Source organism: Cervus canadensis, chromosome 1 (genome assembly GCF_019320065.1).
Source record: "Cervus canadensis isolate Bull #8, Minnesota chromosome 1, ASM1932006v1, whole genome shotgun sequence".
Lineage (NCBI taxonomy): Eukaryota > Metazoa > Chordata > Mammalia > Artiodactyla > Cervidae > Cervus > Cervus canadensis.
This window is the reverse complement of record NC_057386.1, coordinates 27,415,590-27,428,865: the sequence shown is the minus strand read 5'-3', so window position 1 is coordinate 27,428,865 and position 13,276 is coordinate 27,415,590. Positions and strand designations below refer to the sequence as shown.

Sequence of the window (13,276 nt, the reverse complement as noted above, 5' to 3'; positions counted from 1 at the left end):
CCTCGGGGAGTCTAAGGAGGAACAGTGCAGATGAGGCCACGGGTGATTACTATATTGTGGTCATCCGGTGGTTCAGGACATCCAGATGACTGTGAGAGCGTGTAGGGGACAGCTGGCACAGAGGTGGTCCTGAGGGGTGTTTCACAGGAAAACCAGCCGTCTGCCAACTTGTACAAGGTCAGGAAGGGCTGGAAAGCGGAGGGAGCGTGGCAGGGCAGGGGAGCCAGGCCAGGTGGGGGCTCGAGGTCGGATGCTGAGGTCATCTGTGAAGTGTTTGAGCTGAGGAAAGGAATGTGCATCTAGTTACACCTCAGGGTGCATGGGAGCCGTGTAGGAAGGAGGCAAGGGGGTGACTTGAAAGTAGAGCCGAATGAAGGTAGATTCAGGCCCAGGAGGTGGACGGGTGTTGAGACAGAGGGAGTATGGGGGACAGCGCTTTCTCTCTCGTCCTTTCCTGGGCAGTCATGAGCCCTTTCACACCTTCTGTTGTTTTGCACCCACGGTCCTGTGCCCACACACAGTACAGGGTTCTTTCTTCTCTGTTTAAAGAATGAGATCACACATTATTCATTTCTCTAAAATCATTCATTCTCGATTTCATGTAGTTTACTGGATTTCTTTTTATCATAGAGTACAACCAGTTTCTGCCTTTTCCAGACTGTAAAAATGTTCATTATATGGCATTATTTATAGTAAGGAAAAATTGCAAGTAACCAGAACTTCCAACAGTAGGAGGGTGGTCTAAGTGTGAGTGTTTTCTTTGACGATGGAAAGGTGACAACAAAATGTTAATCTGCTTGCCTTTGGGATTACAAACTATTTACGTGTTTCTATTTATCATTTTCCATTTTTTTGACAACGAAGACTTAATTGTTACCAGAGTGGCTCAGCATGTAGTTTGTTGATTTGTGTAGTCTTAATGTTGACTAAGAAATCCAGCCACGATAGGCTCTGTGTGTGGATCTTTCATAGAAAACAGCTCCCTGTCTTTCTCTTCTTTCAGATCAAGGACACCTTTTCATTCACAGTTGAGTCATAGGCCAAATGTCCTTCTGACTTAGCCTTAAGAAATAACCTGTGCTTTTAAGTATTAGGTTTATCAGAATCACAGAGTTTAGTTTAATTATTAATTTGCTACGGGTATTTAATAGGAACAAAAAATCTGCCAACGTTATGATCAGCTCATGGAGGCATGGGAGAAAAAAGTGGACAGAATAGAAAATAACCCTCGGAGGAAAGCTAAAGAAAGCAAAACGAGAGAGTACTATGAAAAGCAATTTCCAGAGATTCGAAAACAGAGAGAACAGCAAGAACGGTTTCAGCGGTAAGTGGTTTGATATTTTTCTTTGAATCATATTTTTGATCTTTCACAATATTTATTGTCACCTGAATCTAACCATTAAGAAAGTTCGTAGAGAACTTTTGTTATGTTTTTCCTTTTTTTAAAATAAATCCAATATAGTTGATTTACATTGTGTACCAGTGTCTGCTGTACAGCAGTGACTCAGTTTCACACATACGTACCTTCTTTTCCATTATGATTTATCCCAGGATACGGAATGTAGTTCCCTATGCTATACAGTGGGACCTTGTTGCTTATCCATCCTATATATAATAGCTTGCATCTGCTAATCCCAAACTCCCAATCTATCCCTCCCCCACCCCTTGGCAATTACAATCTCTTCTCTATGTCTATGAGTCTAAGAACTTTTATTTTGAATATAAAACTTCGTTATCAACTAGCAATATTTATGTCTTGGTGAATCTAGTAACTTTTTATATTTAATCATGCTGTTGAATCTAAATTTAAGTGAATATGTTGAAATTCTTCAGTTCTTGAAAATGCTCATTCCTTTTGAAAGGACAGTAAGAATAAGACAATGTTTCATGGTCCTTCGCTATCTTTCAGCATAATCAAAAGTCTTACTAAATTGTTTGCTAATTAAGAAATTCTTTGTAATTGGTACATAGTTTCTGATTTGTTTTTACTTTAGAGGACAAGTGCTTTTGCAAAGGTAGAATCTTTACTTGTCTTTTCTGCTGTCTCATGTGAGTCATGGAAGCCCTGGTAACCACAGTTAAGTTGTTGTGAGGGGTGATGATTGGATTTTTGTTCCCCTCCCTTTATAAATGTTTTATGTATTTTTCTAAGTCTGCTGTCCTGTGCTGTGGGAGGACAGGAAATGAAAATGACACCAATAACTAGTTTTCCAGATGTTTCCCGCAAACAGTTCTGCAATTTGAATTTAGACATGTAACCTTTAAAAAGAAATTTAGCATTTAAATTGTTACTAATTTTATAGATAAATGAATTAAACATATTGCTTAAAAGTAGTTACTCAATAGCATTTTAGGGGTTTTTTTCCCCTGACTTCTAGTCCCACTCAGAAAGCAAATTGATATAAAAGTAATCTAATTGATACTTCTTCTTTATGAAAGGCCTTTAAATATATATGTAATTTCTCCCTCATATTTAGAGTTGGGCAGAGGGGAGCTGGTCTTTCAGCCACCATTGCTAGGAGTGAACATGAGATTTCTGAAATTATTGATGGGCTCTCTGAACAGGAGGTAAGACACTTAATATATTTAATTCATGTTAATTGATTAGGCATTTTAGCTTCATACCCTATGAACTAAGGGTTCATTTGTATATATATGAGAGAATGCTTACAGCGTTTGAGTTTTTCCAAAGTACATGGCCAACCTTCGAAGGTTTTAAACAAGGCTGCCCTGAGATCTTACCTGGTGTTTTGTGAAGATGGCTTTGGCAGCAGGGAGGCCTGAAAAGAGGTGAGGACACTGCTATGATTAAAAATAAGGGCCTGAATCAGGGCGACAGTGGTAGAAATGTGTTGAGGGGCCTGATAGGACAGATTAGTAGAAGGCAGAATGGATAGGACAGGAGTGGGGGGAAAAGACGAGCAGGTTAGAGGATGGGCTCCTGCTGCCGTTTTCCTGAAAGAGCAAAGGAGCCGGTGTTGGTGTGTTGGGTTGTGGACCTGAAGTTCATTGGGGGTGGAGTAGGGGGTGATGTCTAGGGTGTGATCTCTAGCCAGCTGAGCCTGGGAGAGATCGATACGATGTTAATAAATCAGTTCTGAATAAGAATAAATTTCGGTTTCTAGCACTGAGTCTTCATAGCTGTGTTTACACTCTCTGAAGGTTGGTCCAAAAGCCATGTATTAGCTTTTGCTAGTTTTGGTTTTAAAATGACTTTTTGAAAACCTCCTCTCTCAATTCTGAAGGGGTGGTCCTCTTAAGTAACAATCAAAGACAATTATTATATTGCTGTACATTTCAGGCTTTGTGGCCATGATCTCTGCAGTGATGACTAACTCTGCGTTTAATTTCTTTGCTTACTGTTTGAAACTGATTGTATAAGGGGGGCATCTGTAAGCAACCCAAGCTAGTATTAAGTGAATACTAGCTGAATGTGAAGCTAGTGAATGTCAGTGAAAGTGAAGTCACTCAGTTGTGTCCGACTCTTTGTGACCCTATGGACTGTAGCCTACCAGGCTCCTCTGTCCATGGGATTTTCCAGGCAGGAGCACTGGAGTGGGTTGCCATTTCCTTCTCCAAGTGAATGTCAAGCTAGTGTGAATGTCAAGGTGAATGTCAAGCTAGTGTGTCTGTCCCAAACTACATTTTGGTGTTTAGACAGACTGAAGTTGAATGTGCTAAGTCACTCCAGTCATGTCCGACTCTGCGATCCCATGGACTGTAGCCCTCCAGGGTCCTCTGTCCATGGAATTCTCCAGCAAGAATCGTAGAGTGGGTTGCCATTTTCTCCTCCAGGGGATCTTCCTGACTCAGGTATCAAACCTGCATCTCTTATGTCTCCTGCATTGACAGGCGGGTTCTTTACCACTTGAGAGTCCCTGTAAAATGAGAAACTCTGTCAGGAGTTGACTAAGGCAATGTCCACTGCTAGGAGAAGAGTTTCAGAAGACCTAGCCTTGTGTTGGGGTCAGTAGTTATAATTTTCGGTACAGGTTTTCTCATGGAAGTTTGTTTATAAACTTGAATTAAGTTTTGGGAAGATAAATTGTATAACTGAAACCAAGTTTTAGTTGAAATTTGAAGGATGATAGTCTTAAATTTGCAGTGGAAAGATTATGTAAGATTAGCAAGAAGTGTTTAATACTTCAGTATGTCTAGTTAATTTAAAATTAATGACCTTAAGATTTTGGTTCCTGTCTGTGTATTTTTCTATTTTATTTTCTATAAAATGATGTTGAGACTTTTTTAAATGAGGCAATATTAATGTTAATAAGTGCTTCATATGGTCATTACTTCAGTGATCTGACATCATTGTGTGTCCTTTAGGTCTAAGATCCATTAGCTGAAGTATCTGCTGCGTTTAAGGAAAGAACTCTTCTCACATTGTAGTGGTGGATTTTAAAAAAATAGTACATGTACTTTCTGCCTCTCTGCCTCTGTTATTCACACAATGAGTGTTTATTAGATCCGTATATAATGACCATATGTTAGATGTTATGGTACCACTGCTGTTGTCGTTAAAGTGCGTATGTGGTGTTTCAGTGTCTGTTAAGATAGTTATAGTCTGTGGTCCTCTTTAAGTTTAATTCTGTGTAAATTGCATTTCTTCTTTGTTTCCTTCAGAATAATGAGAAACAAATGCGACAGCTCTCTGTGATCCCGCCTATGATGTTTGATGCTGAACAGAGACGGGTCAAGTTCATTAACATGAATGGCCTCATGGAGGACCCTATGAAGGTTTATAAAGATAGGCAGTTCATGAATGTTTGGACTGACCATGAGAAGGAGATCTTTAAAGACAAGTAATTTAAATTTTAAATTATTCTCTAATAGAAGCTTATATGAGTTAGTGAAAAGTATTGGCATTTGTAAATTGAATTGTTTCCCCCAAAACATGGCCCCATTTTGGCATTTGAATAATGTGGGAGGCAGAGAAGACAGATAGGATGCAACCTGCCTGTAAAGTTATAGCTGGAAATGACACCACTACCCAAACCTGAGTGGTGTCAGAATCACTGGGGGTGCATTTTAAAGTTACTGATTTCTGTGCAATACTGTATCCCAATCCAGTCAGTTCCTGGTGGACTGTCCCCAGGAATCTGTGCCGTTTAAGAGGACATTGGCCTTTAGGAGTCACTAGGAATTAGTCTACATTATATTTGTATTCCCAAGGGCTTCCCCCACCTCTTTTTAAGTTGTTAAAGTGTGTGTGTGTGTGTTGTTTTTCTTTTACTTAGGTTTATCCAGCATCCAAAAAACTTTGGACTGATTGCATCTTACTTGGAAAGGAAGGTAGGAAATGGTTTACACTGAGATTGTTGATAGATTTGGGTTGGTTGCTGCTTTGAAGGTTTTGTGTGCTAAAGCACAGAAGTAGTTAAATAGAGTTTTTGCAAAGGGCTTGACACAGAAAAGATTCTTATGTGAATAATATTGTGGTATTTACAATCATATGATGATGATTCTAAGCACAACACAGACTAATTTTCACGGTTAATGAAAATGACCTGATACTCTGTTTCCCTAAAAACACACAGGTTACAGTGTTTTTCTGAACCTCATTAAACTTCTAATTAAAATTTCAGAGTCCTGATTTTCCCTGAATTTGTTCCACAATGTATTATTGGATGTTGGGTTTATGAACAAAATATTTAAAGAGACATTTTGAGTATTTACTTATATAGAGGAAGAAAGAGAATTTAGTTACTGGTTAATAAGAAAGTGCTTAAATGTTTCTGATAGTTTCTGGTATCTTTTACATAATTTGTATTAAGACAGCTGTAATTGTCCATCAAAACAGTAGATACTATATATATATATATATATAGCCTAGATATGCCTTAAAGAGCTAGCCATTGGTGTTTTTCTCCAGTTTATATTTTGAGAACACTAGAGATTTTCCTTGAAGATGTTATTTGATTTTTTAAAAATTCAATCTCATTGGATCCTCAATTTTTTTGTAGAGTGTTCCCGATTGTGTTTTATATTACTACTTAACCAAGAAAAATGAGAATTATAAAGCCCTAGTAAGAAGGAACTATGGAAAACGCAGAGGGAGAAACCAGGTATGTTTCATTATTGTATGGAAACTATTTCAAGGTTGGTGGAATATAAAGATGAAAAATTTTATAATAGGGGCTTTCTCTGTAATTGTGCTTCAGGAATTGACCTTTCTATCAAATTAATTAGAATGTTGTGAACATGCTTTGATTATTTTGAAGTTAATATATATTTAGTGTGTTGCATTTTCTATTTTGAATGCATTTTAAGTTTCTGGCATACCAAAATTAATGAGAAGTTTTATATTTTCATGCTATTGAAATTGTGCATGTCAGAGTTAACAGTTGTAATATATCTTAATGAATACACCACCCTTTCCAGTCCTTTGGTCTGTGAAGGGGACAGGTAGAGTAAGGTGACTAGAGTCAAGGGTTGCTTGATAAAATACTTGGAACCTGATTGTTTCAGGTTAGCTTCAGTTCTGGGGTTGAAGCACTCGATGTCAGAAGCTTGTGTCTAATGCAGTGCAGTGTGTGTTTTCACAGTGGCAGTTCAGAACTTTAGAAGCTCTTTTCCTTCGAATAGCTGGTCAGCTGCCACCACAGCTCCCTCCTGCTCTTCTGTGTGCCTCATGCCCTGAGACCACTGGTAGGACGGTGGCACCTGTGGGCACAACAGCTACTGCCATCATGAGTGTTCTGACATGCTTTGTTCTCCACAGCCCCCACCTGCCTTCCCTGGTCACTCTGATCTCCAGATACAGGTTCCCTCATGATGTGTGGTCAGAAGTGTCTTGTGTGTTCTGGGTCATTGTTTCCTCCAGAGCAATGCCACCTCTTGGGATGTGGTCTTACACCGCAAGACTTCAGAAACAGTGTTTTTTGGTCAAGAAAAGTATAGAGTGTTTGATGAGTCAGCTGTGTAAAGGCTGTTGGAGGTCGGGGGAGTCGCGATGGGGATGAGGGGCCAGGACTGAGACCCTAGTAAGTGAGGGGCATTGGTGGGTGGTGTGTGCAGAGCACAAATGTCCCTTTGCTTGTAAGGTTCTGCTGCAGGCTAGTTTCAGGCAGCAGGGCATGTGGGAGTGTTTGCTTACCTGAAGACCCTGGTTGGTATTAGGGCAGAAGAGTATTGGGGGAATACAGTTACATGTGTTGTTAAAACCCAAGGACAGTGGACCTCTTTCCTTGTCTTCAGCTGAGTTGACACCTTCCCATGGCTTCTTGGGGCTGTAAACTGTTTCTGGGTTATGCAACCCACTTGCTAGACAGATGGCTGAGTTTGTCATTGGTGTACCATCTTGTTTCAGATGACAGATGAATGCTACCTTTGTGGGGTGCAGGGTGAGGTTACTAGCATTTGAAACAGGTCTTGTGACCACTGTGGTATACTCGAGAGTTGGGGTGAATGAAACATTCCCAGTTGTAAAGCAAAACTAGTCACAATTGGAGAGTATGCATTTGAAAATCTTCCCGATTTCTTAGTTTTCTCTAAGGTGATAATGCATACCCAAAAGAAAATGAAACTTGCAATTAGAAGGGTATGAAGCTGTGAAGGTCAGATAAGGCCAGCGAGGGAGTTGTGGTATTGAAACAATCTAGCCAAAGTGCCAGAGTGGAAGAGTGGATTCCATTCTTGGTGAATTGTGGAAATTTCATAGAATCAAGATCATGAGGACAGAAAGCAGGATTGGCACCAGTGGAAAGGTGGGATGGGGGGCACTTGAGTCGATTGCAGGGTCCTGGAGCTGATGCATGCCCGCTGAAGATGGTGGTGGTGATGCCCTGGGGGAGGTTTGTCAAACCTGGTGGGCATGACCTGAAAGTATTTCACACGCAGAATGTCATGTTGATAGAAAAGGCAGTGACTAGCATCTTGAATCTGAAGAATAATGACAAGGCCTAATGAGCCATGTGATAAAGTCATCTCTGTGTTCCTGGGAGACTTTGAGAGTCAGTCCTTAACACCAAATGATGAAGAAAGGTGTCATAGGCAGACTTTCTGAAATTTGTAAAAAGAAGATTTTAAACACCATGGTTGAACAGTGTTCTGGAAGGGGCGGTCGGGAACAAGACGGGTTCTGATTCTTCTTCCTTCCACCTGGGTTAGAAGAAGGCATAGTGTAGGACATTTTCTGGAGAAAACTGAAGAGAAATTATCTTAAGGAAAAAGCTAATGGTAGTTTTGGGGAGCCGGTAAAATACTTTGAGGTTCCATCAAAAATTAAGGAAAATTTTGCTTTGTTTTGGGCAAAGGTGTGAAAATGTTGGGTGTGCTGAGGGTAGCCTGAGCACAGACCCTGTGGGAAGGGGCAGAGGCTGGAAAGAGGTACTGTGCCTGGGATGGTCCTGTTTGGTTAGGCCGTTGGATTTCTTCAATGAACAAACGTAATAGAACTCAACACAAACTTAATTTTACTTTTCTCTCAGAGTCACAATTCTAGTAGTTGAGACAGCAAAGATATAAGGGTCCATATCTTATCTCTCCCAGTCTTTGTTATATGTTTATTTACAGTCACTTAGTTGTAATTACAGCTTAGATATATTTGAGTGTTTACTTTTCACTTTGTTGTATCCATAGTATTTTTCTAAATTGCTTCATTCTTGATTATGACCATGACTGTATACTATTCTGGTAAATGAATGTTTCCCCAAAGACAAACAACATAAAGAGGTTTCTTGTAGTATTATCCATAATGATGAAAAAATTGGCAACATGTTAAATATCTAATACTAGAGGCAGTGGTTTGATAAATTATAGTTTATCAAATTTCACAGCAGAATTGAAATGTTTAAGTGACAGATTAGATGTTGGAATTAGAGAGAGTACCAACCTCAGATTTCTAAGTGGAATCCTAACATTGTCACCTCTCTGGATCCAAACACAAGGAACATTTGTGTGTGTGTACCCTTGTAAGCAATACATACAGACTACATTAAAGAGCTTTCAACTGATTTTTAATGCATGACCCCTGGTTACATTGTGGAGGATTAATTAATAAGTTTAATTTGTTGCATAGATACTTATTATCATTACAGTTTGAAGAGCTGTTTCTTTTACTTTCCAACTTTACAAATGATGGTTCATTCTAGCAGCAAATTGCCCGACCCTCACAAGAAGAAAAAGTAGAAGAAAAGGAAGAGGATAAAGCAGAAAAAACAGAAAAAAAAGAGGAGGAAAAGAAAGATGAAGAAGAAAAGGATGAAAAGGAGGACTCTAAGTGAGTTAGTTAAATATTATTGTTATTTGAAAATAATGAGATTGAATCTATTGAAAGTATAAAATTTTAGATTTTAGAAAAATCAATGGGATGTGTGCTTTGTTGCCTAGTGGTTATTTGACATAATTAAGGAGTGGAATATTCTAGTAAGTATAACTTTTGGATTGATGGACTTATTTGCCAGATATGACCTAGTATGTTTCAGAAGGGATGGACTAAATAATACACAGTAGTAGTTGCTTGTGTAGTTGTTCGTTTCTTTTTAATATTTATTTTGTTATTTCTCTAATCTTCTTGGAAATACTGAAGGTTTGTCTGATTTAGAGGCAGTTAAAGCAGCCTAAATCATTTGTCATGGTTTTTAAAGTGTTGAATACTCATGCTATTCTAATTTTGTACTTTAGGAAGAAGAAACCTATAGTTTTTTGTTTTTCTATTTTTTTTTTACTTATTCAGATAAAACATTTGTCCTCACCACGTGATCAGTGGTTATAAGTTACTCATAAGTGCTTATAAGTTACTGCCACATCTCGTTTTGACTTTGTTCTTAAAATCCCTGGTTTGTTTAATGAGTGCTCATATACTGCTTCTGAGAGCTCAGTCTTCTAGAGGGTGCAGAGACCTGTATGACGTGTACTCTTCTCGGGCAGTTTATAAGCCAGGAGGGGAATTAGGCAAGATCCAAGTGGGAGGAGAGGAAAATGGCCTGGAAGGCATGTGCGGAAACAGTAAAGTGTGCTGGGAGACTGAAAAGAGCTTGAGATTTTCTTCCACCTGCATAGCCTAGAGGACTTCATGCAGGAGCCTAGTGGTCAGTGTGGGTACAATAGAGGGTGTAGCGTGGATGGACAGGCCTCCTTGGGAAATGGCAGATAGTGGTTTCATTAGACTGGAACATCAGATGCCTCAGGAGAAAAGTAGGAGGAGGTTGGGGTTCGATATGTACAGCCTTAAAGAAAGCTCAATGTGGACTTCACTCAGGGAGCAATGTGGCTCTGTTTGGGAATAGGTAGGATTAGCATTGCTGAAATGGTTTCCTGCCACAGCTCTTCTACTAGAATGTGGCTCTGTGAGCAGTTTAGGATGAATGGAGAGGTGGGGGGCAGGCGTGAAAGGCTGGGGCTGGGCTGCTGGGGCTCTGGACATGCACAACGGTGATAGAAACACAGGTGGTGGGAGAAACGTTAGTGAGATGGAAGGTTCACTGACGGGGAGTGACGAGTGCAGGAGAGAACTGCAGGCGCGGTCAGGTCTGTAAACTGGGTGATGGTGAGGGTGCTGGTTCTGTCGACAGCAGGCAGTTGGGGCCCAAGGGAGCAGGGAGCAGGAAGCAGGGTGGGAGGGCGGGCATGTATTCGGGCGGATTGAGTTTATGTTGATGAGAAGCCCAAGTGGTTATTCCAGGTAACTGAGAGGTTTTTTTGGGGGAGGGTTTGTTCAGTTTCTGTTTGAAGAATTTTCAAAGCTTTAATCTTTTTGGTGTATGTATACTTTTAAATCACACAAAATGTTCTCTGGCAACTGTTTCTAGAGAAAATGCCAAGGAAAAGGATAAGACAGAGGGGACAGCTGAAGAAACTGAGGAGAGAGAGCAGGCCACGCCCCGGGGCCGGAAGACTGCCAATAGCCAGGGCCGCCGGAAGGGCCGGATCACCAGATCCATGACCAGTGAGGCTGCGGCGGCCAGTGCTGCTGCGGCCGCAGCCACTGAGGAGCCCCCACCACCTCTGCCACCACCGCCAGAGCCCAGTGAGTGGACAGGGCTGGAGCGAATGGGCCACAATTTTGTTTGGGATTCCATTTCAGTGCTGGGGTGTGGCAGGAGGGACATCTGATACTGGCAGCCTAGAAATCCTGATCTGAAACTCTGGCCTTTACATTTGTTAGACTGTAATATCAAAGTCTTCTGAAAAACAGCACCAGCCCTGACCTCACTACCCTAACACCGTGGGTTTCCTTTGTACTTAGTTGTAATCCTAGTGTGCGTGTCACCTTGTTTTCTGAGGTTTTAACTGGGCACGTGTCATGAATGTTTTCTAGTTTCTGGGTGGTCTTTATTTTCACTTTTGATAGCTTTGAGATGTTGGCCATCTCGTCCCCCTTTAAAGCTAACATAGATGGCACTGTAATGAAAAAAACTTGATTCACATGGCATTTTCTTTCTGTTAAATTAACCTTCATAGGAATAAATTCTTAGACAAGGAAATACTGGGTCTAAGCACAGGCATTTTTCTCTCTTATTAGGGACTATCTTCATTAGTTTAAAAAAGGATCATATTAATGATGAGTCCTGTCACTGGTGGCTCAGTGGTACTAAGTTTATCATTATATGAAATATTGATGTGAAGAAAGTGCAAGTTCTGGGAATGACAAGGATAAAATGAAGGAAATAATTTAGACAGGTGGATGGGGGCAGATCATAGTGGGCTTTGTTTTGACTATATCCTGTTTTGCTTAGAAAGCAAAGATTTTTAAATAGACGAGTGTTGCAATTAGATTGGTGCTTTACAAAGATAACTGGTGAGAGTGTGGAGGTATGTTTGGAGTTAACAGATTATATGCTTGGTGCTGTATAATCTATGGATGATTTTTCTCTAACTTACTGAGTTCTACCTTTGTTTCAGTTTCTACAGAACCTGTAGAAACTTCTCGATGGACAGAAGAAGAAATGGAAGTTGCTAAAAAAGGTAAATGATAGTAGTTCAGGTTCTTTGGGTTTGTTTTAGTTTGTTTGTTTTTAGGGTTATTAGTAATGAGTGATACGGAACTAATTTCTTTTTAATTAAAAAAAAAAAGTTCTTCCACAATGGAAGCAGAATTTAGAAGTACACTTAGAAGGTCTTTTTGATGGTATCCTGCTCTGTAAGGTACCCCAGTGTGTCTTGTTTGAGGGACCCATTTTTGAGGGATTTAACATACTCTCTCATTTTATTTTGAATGTCTTGTTAGAGAGCAGGTAAGCTACTTTCAGTTTTACAGAAGAGTTGTGATTAAATGCTCTTAATGTTGTTTTGGAAGGTATTTGATATAAAAAGTCTCTTATTTAAAAGTTGCATTTAATAGAATGATAACTATTTCCTCAGTTTGCATTTAGTAAGGCTAAGTTTTATTACAAACTGCTAAGAAATTGTGTTGTGATTCAGAGATGAGAGCATGGACTTTGCAGCCAGACAGATGAATGTTTGAGTTCTGCCTCTGACACTTGTGTAGCATGTGGCCTTCATTTTACTCTGGAACACTATGGGTTTTTTGTTCTTCTCTTCTTATAAATGACCTGTATAAAGTACAGGTCATACAGTTTGAAATTAGCTAAAATTTCTAAAAGGATAAATAATTGGTTTATAAATAAATTACTTTTTAAGTAAAATAATTTTGAGAAAGTTTAGCCAATTCTTTTGAGGGTTAAGGATTTACCTTGAAGTTCCAAAGAGAAATTATTGCAAATAGCTTGACCTTTTGGTGACACATTTCAGATTTATTTTCTATTTAGCTGGTAATGAGTAACACATTTAAGAATCATGTAAACTTTGCCTGAAATACAGCAGTTTAGAGTGTTCTGTCCTCAGAATAGTTTTATTGGAGGTGTGTTTGCCATGACGGTTGTACTCACATGCCTTGCTGTCATCTGACCATCACAGCACAGTAAGCGGATGCCCATGTGGCCACAGCGTGGTCTGGTCAGAGGCACATCCCCACACCTGACTGCTCAGGCCCCTTCCTTTCAGCTTTTGTCATATGCTGGCAGAATCTGGAGGTGATCTTCAGTTTTCATTGTGAAGAAATCTACTGGTGTTAACCTTGAAAAGTTGATGTTTTCCCCACCAGTTGTTGAATTTGCACTAGAAATTCCTGCTTGGATACACCTATGTCTAATGTACATCTCTGTGTTTATGCGTTTATATGCCCATATTTCGTGCACATATGTTTCTGTGTGCATATGTGTGTCATTTGTTGGAAGGAAGTCAGATTGAATAGGTTCCTGTGATGCATTGTATTACAGAAGGTTTAAGACAACCTGGTTGATATTTTCGAGGGGATCCTTGATTGGAAATGGAC

At 39.8% G+C, this 13,276-nt stretch overlaps 1 protein-coding gene across 19 annotated transcripts in view; it reads left to right on the top strand.

Annotated features, from left to right (window-relative positions):
- NCOR1 (nuclear receptor corepressor 1) overlaps positions 1 to 13,276 on the top strand; it is a 116,361-nt gene that overhangs the window by 47,886 nt on the left and 55,199 nt on the right. For 14 of the 19 annotated variants that reach the window (XM_043473158.1, XM_043473150.1, XM_043473189.1 and 11 more), the window contains 8 exons: positions 1,152 to 1,324; positions 2,478 to 2,568; positions 4,624 to 4,802; positions 5,238 to 5,292; positions 5,964 to 6,065; positions 9,093 to 9,220; positions 10,752 to 10,969; positions 11,845 to 11,907. In XM_043473158.1, the coding sequence (XP_043329093.1) occupies positions 1,152 to 1,324; positions 2,478 to 2,568; positions 4,624 to 4,802; positions 5,238 to 5,292; positions 5,964 to 6,065; positions 9,093 to 9,220; positions 10,752 to 10,969; positions 11,845 to 11,907 (1,009 nt within the window). The remainder of the gene's footprint in view (positions 1 to 1,151; positions 1,325 to 2,477; positions 2,569 to 4,623; positions 4,803 to 5,237; positions 5,293 to 5,963; positions 6,066 to 9,092; positions 9,221 to 10,751; positions 10,970 to 11,844; positions 11,908 to 13,276) is intronic. The other 5 variants (XM_043473254.1, XM_043473236.1, XM_043473308.1 and 2 more) reach the window with 1 other exon arrangement.